General features: G+C 51.0%; 1 protein-coding gene across 5 annotated transcripts in view; it reads right to left on the bottom strand.

The window, feature by feature from the left end:
- Positions 1-13,524, bottom strand: part of CACNA1E (calcium voltage-gated channel subunit alpha1 E) — a 660,165-nt gene that overhangs the window by 62,978 nt on the left and 583,663 nt on the right. For 3 of the 5 annotated variants that reach the window (XM_086694634.1, XM_086694632.1, XM_086694633.1), the window contains 7 exons: positions 11,711-11,767; positions 9,937-10,584; positions 9,193-9,506; positions 6,745-6,904; positions 5,473-5,602; positions 4,717-4,776; positions 3,823-3,929 (listed from right to left, as the gene is read on the bottom strand). In XM_086694634.1, coding sequence (XP_086550760.1) covers positions 3,823-3,929; positions 4,717-4,776; positions 5,473-5,602; positions 6,745-6,904; positions 9,193-9,506; positions 9,937-10,584; positions 11,711-11,767 — 1,476 coding nt within the window. The remainder of the gene's footprint in view (positions 1-3,822; positions 3,930-4,716; positions 4,777-5,472; positions 5,603-6,744; positions 6,905-9,192; positions 9,507-9,936; positions 10,585-11,710; positions 11,768-13,524) is intronic. The other 2 variants (XM_086694635.1, XM_086694631.1) reach the window with 1 other exon arrangement.

Here is a 13,524-nt window from a genome sequence, read left to right as displayed (position 1 = left end):
TTATAGTTGGCAAACACTCTGTGTCTCCATATGGCCCAGAAAGTGGGGTGTTGTGAGGGCAGTGGAATGAGGAGAAACATATCCAACCTCTGCCAAAACTCTGCCCACTTCCCTACACAGGTATCTGGCTGAAGGCAGGAGACCTGAGTGTTCTTATAAATGCTTTATAATGTAAAAGTGTACCGGGAAGAACAGGAAAGGGGCCATGTGAGTATCTTTCCGTTTATTTTCTCATCTCCTGGTATGCCCACACTTAGAAAATAAATCCCCTTCCCTCCTCCTCAAAAGTCAATAATAAAAGTTCCCAAACAGAATTTGTCAGGTTTACATTATAAAGAATCCCTTCACTTGAAGTACGCAGCTATAGAGAAGAGAGAGTTCTCTTCAGCCACTACACAAACAGCATATATGCTTATAGAAAACATACATGATGGCAGGTGCAGACCTCTGCAGGAGGGCTCAGGGGACCACGCAGCTTTCTTTGAGAATTCAGCTACAGGCCATTCCCTCCCCTTGGCTAGGGGTATTGCTCTTGGGACTTGGGCTGGGTTCTGAGAGGGCCCTGGCTGGTAGTGTTGGAAGGGATGCCAAGTCACCTATGACTTCTGAGGCATCACATAAAGGTGTTACCATGGCAATCATCATCAGTTCTACTCAGACTGAGCAACAGCCTGAGTAGAAACCTCAGCAGGGCAAGGTTCAATTGCAAGGAGGAGAGAGAGAGAGGGCTAGAGTAAGGTCATCTGAACGGTGGACATTCCCAGAGGCAAACATATGGGTTATAACAATGGAAGTTGTAACCACAAGGAGGGAGGTCCTTGAAAAGTGTGCAGAAAACCCCACATTTGGCTTCCTGTTGGCTTGAGCCTCCTGCCATGGCCCGGCAGAGTACAACACAGGCTTCCTTCCGCTGTCTGCCCCAGGCCAGGCCCTCACTCTGCTGGCAGGGTAGATCCTGGCCAACCCTACCAAAGTGATGGAAGAGCTGAATTCTCCGGTGCCCTTAATGAGGAAAGGGAGAGAAGAGAGTTAGGAAGCATGGCACATGAGCGAGAGAAAGCATTACCTGGACCTCAGCAAATGTGACGAAGGCCAGAGAAGAGGGATGTGAGCCTGTTCCATGAGCAGGAGGAAGGGGAGAGGAAATGTGCATGGCCAGCTTGGAAGGATGGTAACAAAAGACAGTGGATGGAGAAGGGTGAGCAGGTACCATTTACATTTCCAGGGAAATTAAGAAAAAGTTCAGAAAGTGACATCACTAAAAGCAAGTGATGGATCATAACTCTCAATCCATCACATAAGTGTGGACCCCAGAACCCAGGGGTTCTTGGGGTTCCCTGCACTGTACCTGGTCTGAGGACCAACAGACAGGCTTCGGTTCCGGGGCTGTTAAGGCTTCCCTGCCACCAGCACCAAAGCCACCACCGCCATGTTTTCAAAGGGTACAAAAAGAGAACAAGACAGGTGACAACCCTCCAGCCCATCGTCCTTGCTCTGGATCTGAGGAGAGACAGCTGGACTGTGGACATGGGGCAGGCATGCAAAGGCTTCCTCTAAGATGCAACTTTTTCCCATGGGCACCTACATACCTGGCATGTAGGCACAAGGTGGTGTGTGTGTGTGTGTGTGTGTGTGTGTGTGTGTGTGCGCGTGTGTAAAACAAGTCTTGGAAACCACTCTGTGTTCATCTTCAACTATTTTCACACATTATATATCAACACATACTTGTCTTCCATGTTTAGCCTTGGTGAGAGAATGGAAGCATAAGGAAGGAAATTAACATCTATTGATCACTTACACTGTGCCAGGCCCTATGCTAAGCACTCTATACACATTATTTTGACTCTATTTCAGAGATGAGAAATTGAGGATAAAAGGGTAACTGTCTTGCTATGTTGCTCTAGCACATGATGCAGGTAAATAGAGGGGCTGGGATTCAAAACAGGGCCTGCCTAAGTCCACAGCCCACACCTTCCTCCCACTATGTCCTGTCACCCCAATGAGATTCCTAAAGATGGGGTGGATTCTTTGATATACTTCTCTCCTTGTCTTTCATTTCTTCAAAAAGACACAAACTACTTTATTGAGATCAAAATAAGAAAGAAGAACAATATGGTGAATAATGTAAGCAAATGAATTGACAAAATGAAAAGGGAACTTGACCTTTTAGAAACTCAAAGGTGATATTTATCCCTTACCAAATAAATAGGCCTCCTTAGGAAAAAGACTCTAATGCTTCTTTCTAAGAAGGAGGAAGAGGAGCTGGGAGTCCCCTTGGTATAGCCAGAGCTGCCTTGATTTTTGTCTTGAGGTGAGAATTCATACGAGGTAGAGATGTTTGGAAAAATGCCATACTTTTGTGAAATTTCCTTGGAAATAGCTCAGTCATGTCTAACGGGAGTCTTTCCTGTTGTGAGAGACACAGGTGATTCCATGCGACTCTAATAGGAGTAATATACTGGTGTACATGGGGGACAAGGGACACTGAAATTGATCTGCAAGGTCAGCTCAGGGTCATAAGCCACATTCACCCTGGCTCTCCTTTGGGGGGGTCCCTCATGGGTGGGACAGCAATTCAAATAGCCCACCTCTAGGTTCTGGGAGATCTTAGATTCTTAGGACAGCTGGAGACCTTTCATCTCTCCCACAGAGAGCTCCCTACCCTTAGCCACTTGGGGAATGTTTCTTCTTAAATCTCACCCCACCTCTTTCTCTGCCAGGGTAGACAGAAATGGAAGCTTATGGTATTTGGGGAGCAGGGGCGGGGGGATGGATGACCCCTTTCTTGGACCTGGGAAGGTCAAACCTATGCAGGTATTTTGCCCCTTCCCTCTTCCAGTTGCTATCACTGACAACAACTCCCAAATGTTTCCCTTCAGCCTCATCACACTGAAGCCAGACTTGCTTAGAAGATTCAGCTCTTATACTTGAAGAGTCTGGAGGGAAGCCGGCTGCACCACCTAGGAAAGGGGGGAGGCTGCTCTGGTGGTGGAACAAGGTAGAGACAGAGCCCAAAAGGCTGTCATTCATCTGAGGGTACTCGACATACCAGCTTAGGGAAAAGGCCCTGACACCATGTGTATTTCCCAGCTATACCCTGGAGGGTTAAGAGAGCCCCTTCCTTCACCGGATTCCACAGGAAATGTCGGAATGTGGTTGAAAACCTGCTACAGCTGGGTCAATGTTTGGGGGAAAAAAAATCCCCAAATGTAATGAACACGGTTTAGTTACCTAAATGGTTTAAGACTGTCTTCCTCAGTGTGTTATCAAGGAAGTTCCTAAATCTTACGTTCTGGAGTTAAACGTATTAACTTGGTTCTGATGTCCCTGAAATCTCTCTGGGGTATCTCTGCTCATGAGCAGAGAGTTTCCTCATGCTCAAGATTCTGTGATCCCCAACTTTGTTCTACGCTCTACATTCTTCTTTCAAGCTGATTCCTTGTTTGAGAGAATCAAGAAACGAGAGATACGTAAGCTGTCCCTGGGTCCCTTCCTGAGCCCCTGGAGGCACTGCCCACATGGGTGAGCACCTGCCCATGCTTCCTCATCTCCAAGAAAGGAACCCCAGGGCCTCTGACTTCTCCCTAAGGACTTTCCCGGCTCCTCCTTCACCAGTGCTACCATTTCGGGCATGTGAGCTGAAGATATAAGGCTCCTAGAAGTACCACAGAGGGCAAGCGGGAAGCAGATTTCAAGGGCAGCTCTCTTTGGCACCACTCTGAGTGAACTGTTTCTCAGGCTGGCCTTGGAGAGGCCTCAAAATCAAGGTCTCAGGAAGAAGAGACAACAGGGAATTGAACAAGAAGAAAGAGTTACACTTACGCCAAAGCAAAGGCCACCAATGCGCCAACCACCACCACAAAGTCCAGGATGTTCCATAGGTCTCGGAAGTAGGACCCATCCTGCAGGATCAAGCCCTGGTCTATCATCTGAAGGAGAAAGATGTGAACAGCCAGGGATGAGCCCACTGGTGTCGGCAATGCACCCTGAGCTCGGGGCTCCCCATGACAATGCCCCTACTGCCATTGTCTCTATAATCAACCCTGTACAAGGACCTGAAGAGCAAGAGGACATGTCTCACAGTCTCTCTTCACCTCACTCTGAAGCCTGAGGCCCCTTGTCATAGCCACCAGGGTTCAACTAGACTCCTTGGCTCTCACAGAACTCTGCCACATTCCTTCCTCCATTAGTGGCTCAGAGCACCAGGCGTCGCCACATATGCACAGAGGAGGGAACCCCACATAAGGGAGACTATGAGAAGAACAGAAATGTGGGGTGTTAGGATGGTGGGAAACAGAATGGGGGGCAGTGAGGGCAGCTGGAACTACATGGTGTCCAGGAAGACCCATCCCTAGCTGACCCTTTGCCTTGGCACATGCCCAGGCTCAGACCAGGGAGCACACTGGGGAGGTGAGTACAATCCCCACCCCTGTCTGCACTCCCACTGCCTGCCTGAGAGTGGGCCTGGCTCCCCTTGGGCCATACCCACAGGTCTGCCCCAGTCTAAACAGATCCACGCAGACGTGCTGTACCACAACATCTTATCATGACAGACTTCATCAGAATTCTGAGGCCAGAGGAGGCGTGGCTGGAGGCCCTACTGAGGTTCTGTCATTGGCTGGTAGGTGGCAGCACTGGGGAAGGGCACCAAACTAAAGGAGCAGACACATGACCCATCTAAACCCCGTAGCCCAGCTTTTCTCTAGAGGCTTTTACCTTTATAACCATCTCAAAGGTGAACACGCCAGTGAAAACATAGTCAAAATACCTCAGGACCTGTAAGACACATATCCGTGAAGGGGAAGAGCATCACGTGTGGCCACCCGGCTATACACATGCCTGACTGCCTGTATGCATGCAGTCCTGCACCCCCACCCCAACTCGTTTCTACCTCAGGACAGAAGCTTGGGATTGAGCCTGCTAGTTGGACACAGGAGGAGGGGGGCCAGGCGTTACTGCTGGAACCGCAGGACTTAGCGGTCAGTCCTTGGCTCTTCCCTCCCCTTGGGCAGAACTTCACTTCTTGGGTCTGAATGGCCCCACAAATATCTCCCTCAGGACCTAGAATCCTTGTCAGTTCCAATCCTCCTGACCTCCCTCATACTTCCCAACATACACCCTTAGGACCTCCGGGAGATGTCTCAGCAGCCTGGGGTAGAGCTTCAGCTCCCCAACTTCATGCACATCCCTCATGACCCTACATGACCCTGTAAGACCTGGCTGGCTCGGGGGAGAAGGCCCACTGCTGAAACATAACAGCACACAGTGTGGCTGGGGAGTGGGGACTGGAGAAAAGGGGCTGGTCTTGAAATGGTCCCTACTTTGCCCTGAGGGACTGGAATGGACCATTTCTTAACCCTTCTTCACTCCCCAGGAACCTGCCTTAATTCACTTTTAATGCTGGGATGGGGAGCTGGGATGGGGTGGGTACCAGGGTATTACGGAGGTTGCAAACGGCTCCCGTGCACCCACTTTGTTGCGCTCCGAGTTGGTCAGGACAGGGTCCTCGGCTGCCAGGGCAATGCTGCTGGCTGCGATCACCAGGAGAATGCACATCTCAAAGTAGCGCAGGTTCACAATGTAGTGGCAGGCCCTGCGAATCCTGTGGGGTGGAAGGGCCTTCTGAGCTGCCTCTGCTTCCCTCCCATCCCCATCTCTTACTCCCCACCCTCGTGCTCATCAGCCTCTTCCAGACAGCCAGGCCCTGGCCAGAGGAAGCCATGGGGAGAGCAATTTAATTTCTCAGGCACCACCCTTGATTTAAAGCTCCAGTGGGAGAAGGTAATCAGATCGGTTAGAGGTTACGGTACGCAAGCCAAATACATTATCTGCAGGCACGGGAGCAGCCAGCATCAGATTACACGCACTCAGCATAGCTACATGGGACCCTCCATTGTATCTCAGTGTCACCTCCCCCACTGTACAGAAACTGGGGCATAGCAAGGAAATCATAAGAAGCCAGAAATGTAAAAATAGACCTTGATTCTAAGATTCCTGATGAGAGGAACAACAGGTTTTCATGAGCCCCAGGTATTCTGATTAAAGTGATCATATCTATAGATTGTATTCTGGACTCAGGTGATCCGATATACCTTAGCCCGAGTTCCTTCCCTCCCAGAGGCTTGTCTGAATACTGCCCGTGTGGTCACTGAAAACCTTTCTGTCTTCCTAGCCTCAGAAGCTGGTCTATGTGTACATCTTGCTCATTTCCAGGGCAAAGGCAGCTCAGTCTAACCTTCCAGAATCTTCTCTGCCACCTCCATCTCATAGCCCTACCTCTGCTTTGAGGAACATGCCCATTTCAAAATCCACATATAGGGAAGTGGGACCAATCCTCTTAAACTCCAGTGGGTGGTCTATTTATTCCAGGCTCCATATTCTCAGTTCTGTCCACCACTGAAATATTTGGTGACACATCCCAAGTAGATTTCCTTGCTCCCACCCCAGCCCTCGACACAACCTACTGAACAATTTGAGGTAAAGGGTCCTTTTCTCATGACATTGCTCATGCTTCTCCGTCTTAAATTATTCTTCAGATGCAGCACAGAGCTCAGCGGTGATTCAACCTCATGACACACTTCTACCAGGGAGCACCCCACATGTTTCAGATGTCTGGCCACAGTTCACTGAGAAGGATCAGGGGGGCGAGTGGACCCTCGTCTCTCCTCCTCATCACCCCAACTCTGGCTCTAACCCTGGTCGTCTACCATGGGCCAAAGGGCGAGCGATAGGAAGGTGCCTTACGGGTTGGTGGTGCTGAAGATGAACATAGAGCTGTGGGGAACCATGGCTTTGCCCGTCTCACGCTTCTCCTTCTTTTGCTGCTTCTTCTCTACCTCTTCCTCCTCCTCTTTGATCTCTGCCTCCTTCAAAGGACTGGCTTCTCCATCAGTCTTGTTGCTAACTGTGAAAGGCACATGTTGAAATCATCAGAAACCTCGCTGCATGTGAGAATACCACCTTTTGTTTTCCACAGGGATGGGATAGAGACGAGGGGAAGGGGTTACAGGAATGCATCTAGCCAGGCACCCTGCAAGCACTGGGTTTGTTAGATTACACTGTGAAGCCCTTACTCTCCTCCTAGCCTGACCCTCACCCTAATTTTACATGACAGCCTTTTTGGGCATATAAATAATAATCATGTGGGGCACCTGGGTGGCTCAGTAGGTTGAGTGTCCGACTTCAGCTCAAGTCACGATCTTATGGTTCATGAGTTCAAGCCCCGTGTCGAGCTCTGTGCTGAGAGCTCGGAGCCTGGAACCTGCTTCAGATTCTGGGTCTCCCTTTCTCTCTGCCCCTCCCTCACTTGCACTCTGTCTCACTCTTTCAAAAATAAATAAACATTAAAAAAATAATAATAATCATGTTTCCCAGGGTAACAGAACGATTATTTCTGTTGTAAGGCTTACAAAGTTATATCTAAAAATCTAGATTCTTTGTCTACATTTACTTATTGAATTTTCACAACAATACACCTTGAGCGGCATATATTATGTCCATTATACAGATGGGAAAAGTGAAGTTCAGGGAATTCAAGTTATCTATCTTCAATTCATACAGCTAGTTCCCAACTCAAAATCCTATATCCTTTCAATGATATCACACTGCAATGGAAGATTTTAAGAAACCATTACTCTGTTTGCAGCTGACTCTCTGGCTGTGCTTTTTCCAGTCGTGATTAATGTTGAAACGGGAATGCAATATTCATGCAAATATGGGACCATGACGGCCTTCCAGGGCTAGGAAGATGAAGGAGTCAGAGACTGAGTGGAGCTTTTGGGCCGCCACCCTCAGTTTCCACATGCAACTTACAGTGTGGGTTAAGTGGCAGGGAGGCTAAAGTTGAGTGGGCAAGGGATTCAGTCAAACTCTCCCACTGTTCTCTCTCAGTGACCAACTCTACCCTGGAGCCTTGTGCAAGCAGCAGAGCTCTGAAGCTCTGGCTCCTTCTGGGTCCTTCCAAAAGGTAAATGATCCCAGATCCCTCTGACATTATGCCCTTACCTATGACCAAGGCCATAGACTAGCCCCAGGACAGGAGCAGAGGAAGGCCAAACTTTGTTGATGTTTCTTATAAGAGAGGGTCCAAAAGATTTACTTATTAGAGCATAAAATTAAACACACACCACAAGAGGTTGTGAGTCTGACATCCTGAGACATGCCCAAGTCAACCAACCCCAGGAGCAGTGAACATGGGAGACTTCACTTTTTAAAGCAGTACTGGCATTTTGAATGTACAGAAAGTAAAGCAATGGAGAGGGAGCAGAAGAAAGAAAAACAGGAAGAGGAGACTGTCCTATGAAAATAGAAATATATGGGAAAAATCAGAAGGAAAAAAAAGCAAGGGTAGAGCCCTCTGGTCATAATTCAGTGAGCATGAGGCGGCAGCCAAAATTAATGCAGGAATGGAAGTGGGGTGAGGGGTGGGGGTGAAGTTGGGGTGGGGGTGGGTTTAGTATGGGGATAGAGGCAGGGTTAGGGCAGGAAAGGGGGTGGGGCTGAAGTGAGGATAGGGGTGAGGTTAGGCCAGGGCAGGGATGGGGGTAGATGGAGGGCTTTCTGCTGTTTCCTTTTGAGGTCTGGAGATTAACACCCATTGCCTGAGGAATCTATCAGAGAAACTGAGTAAAAGCTCCTAGGAGAAAAGAGTAAATAAGAGTAATAAATTCATAAAATGTTAGTGCTGAGGAAGACCTCAGTGATCACCCAGTTCAGTGCTTCACTTTAGGGTTGACAAACTGAGGCCTCAGGAGAAACAGGTTTGGAAGCCATACACTAAGCGGTCTGGACCATCTCCTGCTCCACACGGGTTCCCTAACTTGTCCGGGTGACATGGCCCCTCGGAGGTCCTGGAGAGTGCCATCGAGTGTTCACATGATACATCAAATAGCCACATATATACATCTGGCTACAAAACCACATGTGATCTCTCTGACGTCTCTATGATGGTCACAGGGGCCAAGGCGTAAGCAAATTTTACAGATAAAACTAAAGATGGAGAAAATTCTAACTTATTTTTTCCTGCAAACCTAGATAAAACTGCTCCTATTGTTTCCTTGCTGAAGAATGATTTCGTCCTGCTGGTGGGGCTTTTCACGTTGCTTTACTGAACGACTCCGGAGCCATAACTGTCCCCAGCCCTGGGTGGGATGGGTGGTGAGGGTGAAGGGGGACAGGGACTTGTGTTCTCACTGTGAACCACAGTTGAGTCCACCAAGGGGCCCACGTCGGGGATGGCGACGGTGACGCTGGTACTCTCAGTGGTGGCCTTGTCCGTGTTGGCCGTGACACAGGAGAGGTCGGGCTCACTCTGACTGATGGCCCGGCCCATGTCCAACTGCACATCCCCCAGCAGAGCTTGCTCACTGCTGCCCTCCGGCTCCTGCTCTGTCAGAGCCGTGTCCTTCCCCATTTCCAACTCTGGCTGCGGCTGGACTAAGGGTGTGTTGGCCTCGTCGAGGGCTCCTGCCAGCCCAGAGCCTCTGGGCACCATCAGACTGTTGGTCCTGCGGAGACAGAGGAGGAGACGGCTGGTGCTCAGATCAGAAGAAGATGTTCTAAAGTGGCTGGTGAGCCAGGCAAGAGGGAAAGTGGGGGGAAGCGCAAGGAGCCTCGCTCAGAGCATGGCATCTGCTGCCTCTCACCCCCACCCACCCAGGCAGAGAGGAGCTAAGACCCACAGGCGCTGTCCGTGCCTTGTTCCCATCCATCCACCTATGACCCACACCCAACAGGAGATGCCCTAGAAGACCAGTCTCTGGGTTTCAGGGGGACAGAGCCCACTGTGTGTCATATTTACACATGCCTTATAAAGGGTGCATCAGTATCATTTCCATTTTATAAAAGGGAAAAGTGAGCGCCAGGCGGGATTGTATTGAAGCATCCTTAACACCAGGAGGGCTCTATGCCTCCAGGGCACTCCTGCAGCTAACTTACCTCCTTAAGTCTTGGCCTCTTTCCTCTTCCTGGATTGTGGGTTCCTTGCCCCCGTGGCTGGCCCTGGGCTCTCGGTCCTTCTCCCCCTCGGTGGGCCCCCCTTCATCCAGACTCCGCTCCTGGCTGGCAGACCTGCTCCGGGAGGTGGAGGAGGGTTCCTTGCCTTCGGTCCTGACACGATGGTGCCTGCTGCGCCGCTGGCTCTGCCTGTGCCTGGCTCGGTCCTCGAAGGTCACCACAGTCTCCCCTCCCCCAGCCTCCTGCTGGGTCGAATCACAGTTCCCATGACACGGCCTGGCCAGCCATGGTGGCTCCCGTTTGCCCAAGGACAAGGGGCTCCTCTGGTTGTCCAAGGCACTCGGCAGGTCCCCTCCGTCCCCCTTGAGGGACCCCCCGCGGCTAATGCGCTCCTCCTCACATTTCTCCAGGCCCAGGCCCAGGCCCTCAATGGGTCTGGGTCTCCGGTAGAGGCTCGGGTGGGCGTTGAGTGGGTTGAGGGGGCTCAGCGGGTTGAGGGGGTTGAGGGGGTTCATTGGTGGGGCCTCCTCTTTGTTGAGGGCCTCCTGGCTGGACATCTGCATGTGCCTTCTCAGCTGGCTGGTGCGCTGCTCCCACACTGACATGTGGTGCCGGCGCCTCCGCTCCCTCCTGCCAAAGAGGAAAGGGTGAGGACCACGGTCAGGAGCTGACCGCTGAAGGCCAGGGAGGGAGCCACAAGGGTGTAGACCAGCCCTCAGTAGCCACGGGAAAGGGGTGGGACACATGGGGGGCAGCAAACGGGAGAGCCTAGGACCTGCAGACAGGAAGCACAGAGAGATGCAAGGAGCCGAGTGGGCCACGCACGAGTAGGTGGTTGGACCAGCGCCTCCTGGTGTGTGGGGCTTCCCACCCTAATCCCTGCTCTGCAGTAGTCGAAGGGCGGGCAGGGATCAGCCTAGGACTGAGCCCCCAGGGCCTGCAGGAGAGGAGTAGAAGGCTTGCCAGGTTTTCACTCCCCTGTTCTCCTTTGCTCTCAGCGCACCAACCTGTACCCCCCCTCTGCTCGCCACTGGCCCTTAATTCAAGGTCAGAGATCTTTCTTCCTCCTACTCTCCCTGTCTTTGGTCCCTCAGATGACAGCCTGGGATAGCACAGGCTGAAAGGCGCAATGGTGGGCTACTCTTGGAGGATGACGGACGGCAGTGACAGGCAGACCCACGGAGTCATCCCCCTCAAAAAATAAGAGTGCCGTGGATCTCTTCCACAACAGCCGATAAAAGCCACAGGCTGCACGTGTAGAGCCCACCAGCAGCTCATTCTCCAAGCCGCTGCTGAACATCTCATGTGGCGGCAGGAACACGCAGACATATGCACGCAGGAGAGCACGCGGGAGTGGGCTCACACGGGCGGAAGGGTAGTCACCTACTCTTTCACTCACATGTGCCCACACGCATCCTCACTGAGGCCCACACCTGGCTGTACACAACTGCCCACGTGCAAGGCACACCCACCAACACCAATTACCCACACCAACGCGTGCCCACTCACAGGCCGCGCAGAGGAGTGAACAACACACAGGGTCACATACCTTAGACACACACTGATATAAGCACATGTCGGAAGGTGCAGAGGATAGTGTCCACAAACCATGTGCACGGAACACACGCACACACCACAACGCACACTGACATACACACCCAGCGCCACTCTGCCCACTGTGTGGTGAGAACAAAGACACGGTGTCCCTACACACACACATAACCACTCACAAACACGCAGACCGGTACACACATACAGGTGGCTGCTGCGTGGCTCCCACATCGACATGTGGTGTCTTCTCCTTCTGTCTCTTCTGGGAAAGAAAAACGAACAGGTTCAGTTCACCCCAACCTCCTGGAACCACAAGCCCCACAGCCACCAGCCAATTTTCAGGAAGAGGCACAGAGTCCTCTACGTGCCCGTACGTTCTCCACATGCCTGCTGCCCTCCGTAGACTCCCGACCTTCAATTTGCCAAGGGAGTGACCTTTGCTTCTTACTCTGTGCAAACACGCGGATCTAGTTTTTGAAGCGTACATGCAGGGACACAATGGATATGTCATTTCGTAGAGTACGTAGCTTCAGGTGCTCGATCATCATGCCCGGCACTCACACCTGTACCTAAATACCCTTCAAGAGAGCTATTCTGGAAACCGCATAAACTTGCATGAAAGTTGTATTTCCCTCCATCATTTCCAGGATATTCACAGGGGTGTGACTTCACAACTCATCACTCCAATCACTGTAAAATATGCAAGAACAAATGCTTTGCCATGCACACCATCAAAGCCACACAGTAGCCCATGGCCAGAGGCAGGGTCACCACTCCATGAGCTGCTGTCCATGTACTTCAAGATATGTGCCATGTCCCCTGCAATTGTGCAACACAGTGACCCTGGCCAGAGGCCTTCCAGGTTCCATCTGTTCATCCAGGTAAAACACAGTAATAACCTTCTTAGTCATGCACAGGGGAAAAAAAAATCTTTCTACAGACATACACATGCTGTTTCCTTTTGTTTACAAGCTCGATAGAAGGTCAGACAAGCAGGGTGTGGGAATCACCCACAAAGGCAAAAAGGACTCGTACAAACAAAGCCGTCACTGCAAGATCAATGCTCAGGTAGAGGACAACACATCTGGGACACCTGTGGAGTGAGCTCGCCCCAAGTCCCCGGCTGACAGCCCCAGTTTGGCCCAGTGGGACCCTGATTAGACCTAGGAGGCTGGCAAGTGCTGCGCCCTCCCTGACCAATGGAGAACATGCTAGGTAAAGCGGCACTGCTCAACTGCCATGTCTCACATGCGCAGGGGAGCATGACATGTGGGTGGGTGGAGGGAGTAGAGGCAGCTGGTTGGAGCCTCGCTTGGCATCTGGAAGAGGCACAATGTGTACACGCATCCACAGAGTGGAGATGCCTGTGAGCCCCTGTCTGCATGCACCCTTCAGCACAGGCAGCTGCAATGCAATAAGGCACACGTGGGCTGGTGGTGCCAAGGAGCATGGGTAGCATATAGAAATAGAAGCACACACACTAGCCAGGCAGCATGCACACCCACTAGGGAAGGCAGATTCTGCCGTCTATTTGCAAATTCTCAAATACTCAAATAGCCATTCTCCAGAAGCACATGTGTAAGAGTTTAAGTACATGGAAGAATTCTCTTTCTTGTGAATGCACACAGGTGCGCGCGCGCGCGTGCGCGCGCACACACACACACACACACACACACACACACACACACAGACCAGTCAAAGAGAGACCCAACTTTTAATTCCCACACAAATCAGATACACTTCAAACTCCTCTTCACTTCTCCATTCACACGTACGAAGATCCAAATTCACACCCCATCATGAATATACCTTCATTCTCAAAATCATACAGAGAAGCATCGACATATCTCCCAACTCATGCATATGTGACCTCACATACACCTTACATGAACCTTGTGGATCAGGAAGGGCAGCTGGTGTTCTTTCCATTTCAAAGATGGGGAAACAGACATTCTAGAATCCTAAGTGGCTCTCTCTCCAAGTATACTGAGCATGTGAGTTACAGAACCAGCCCTCAGA

This window comes from Puma concolor, chromosome E4, assembly GCF_028749965.1.
Source record: "Puma concolor isolate L17-30 chromosome E4, mPumCon1.1.hap2, whole genome shotgun sequence".
Lineage (NCBI taxonomy): Eukaryota > Metazoa > Chordata > Mammalia > Carnivora > Felidae > Puma > Puma concolor.
The sequence above is the reverse complement of the archived record's forward strand: the minus strand, read 5'-3'. Positions and strand labels throughout refer to the sequence as shown.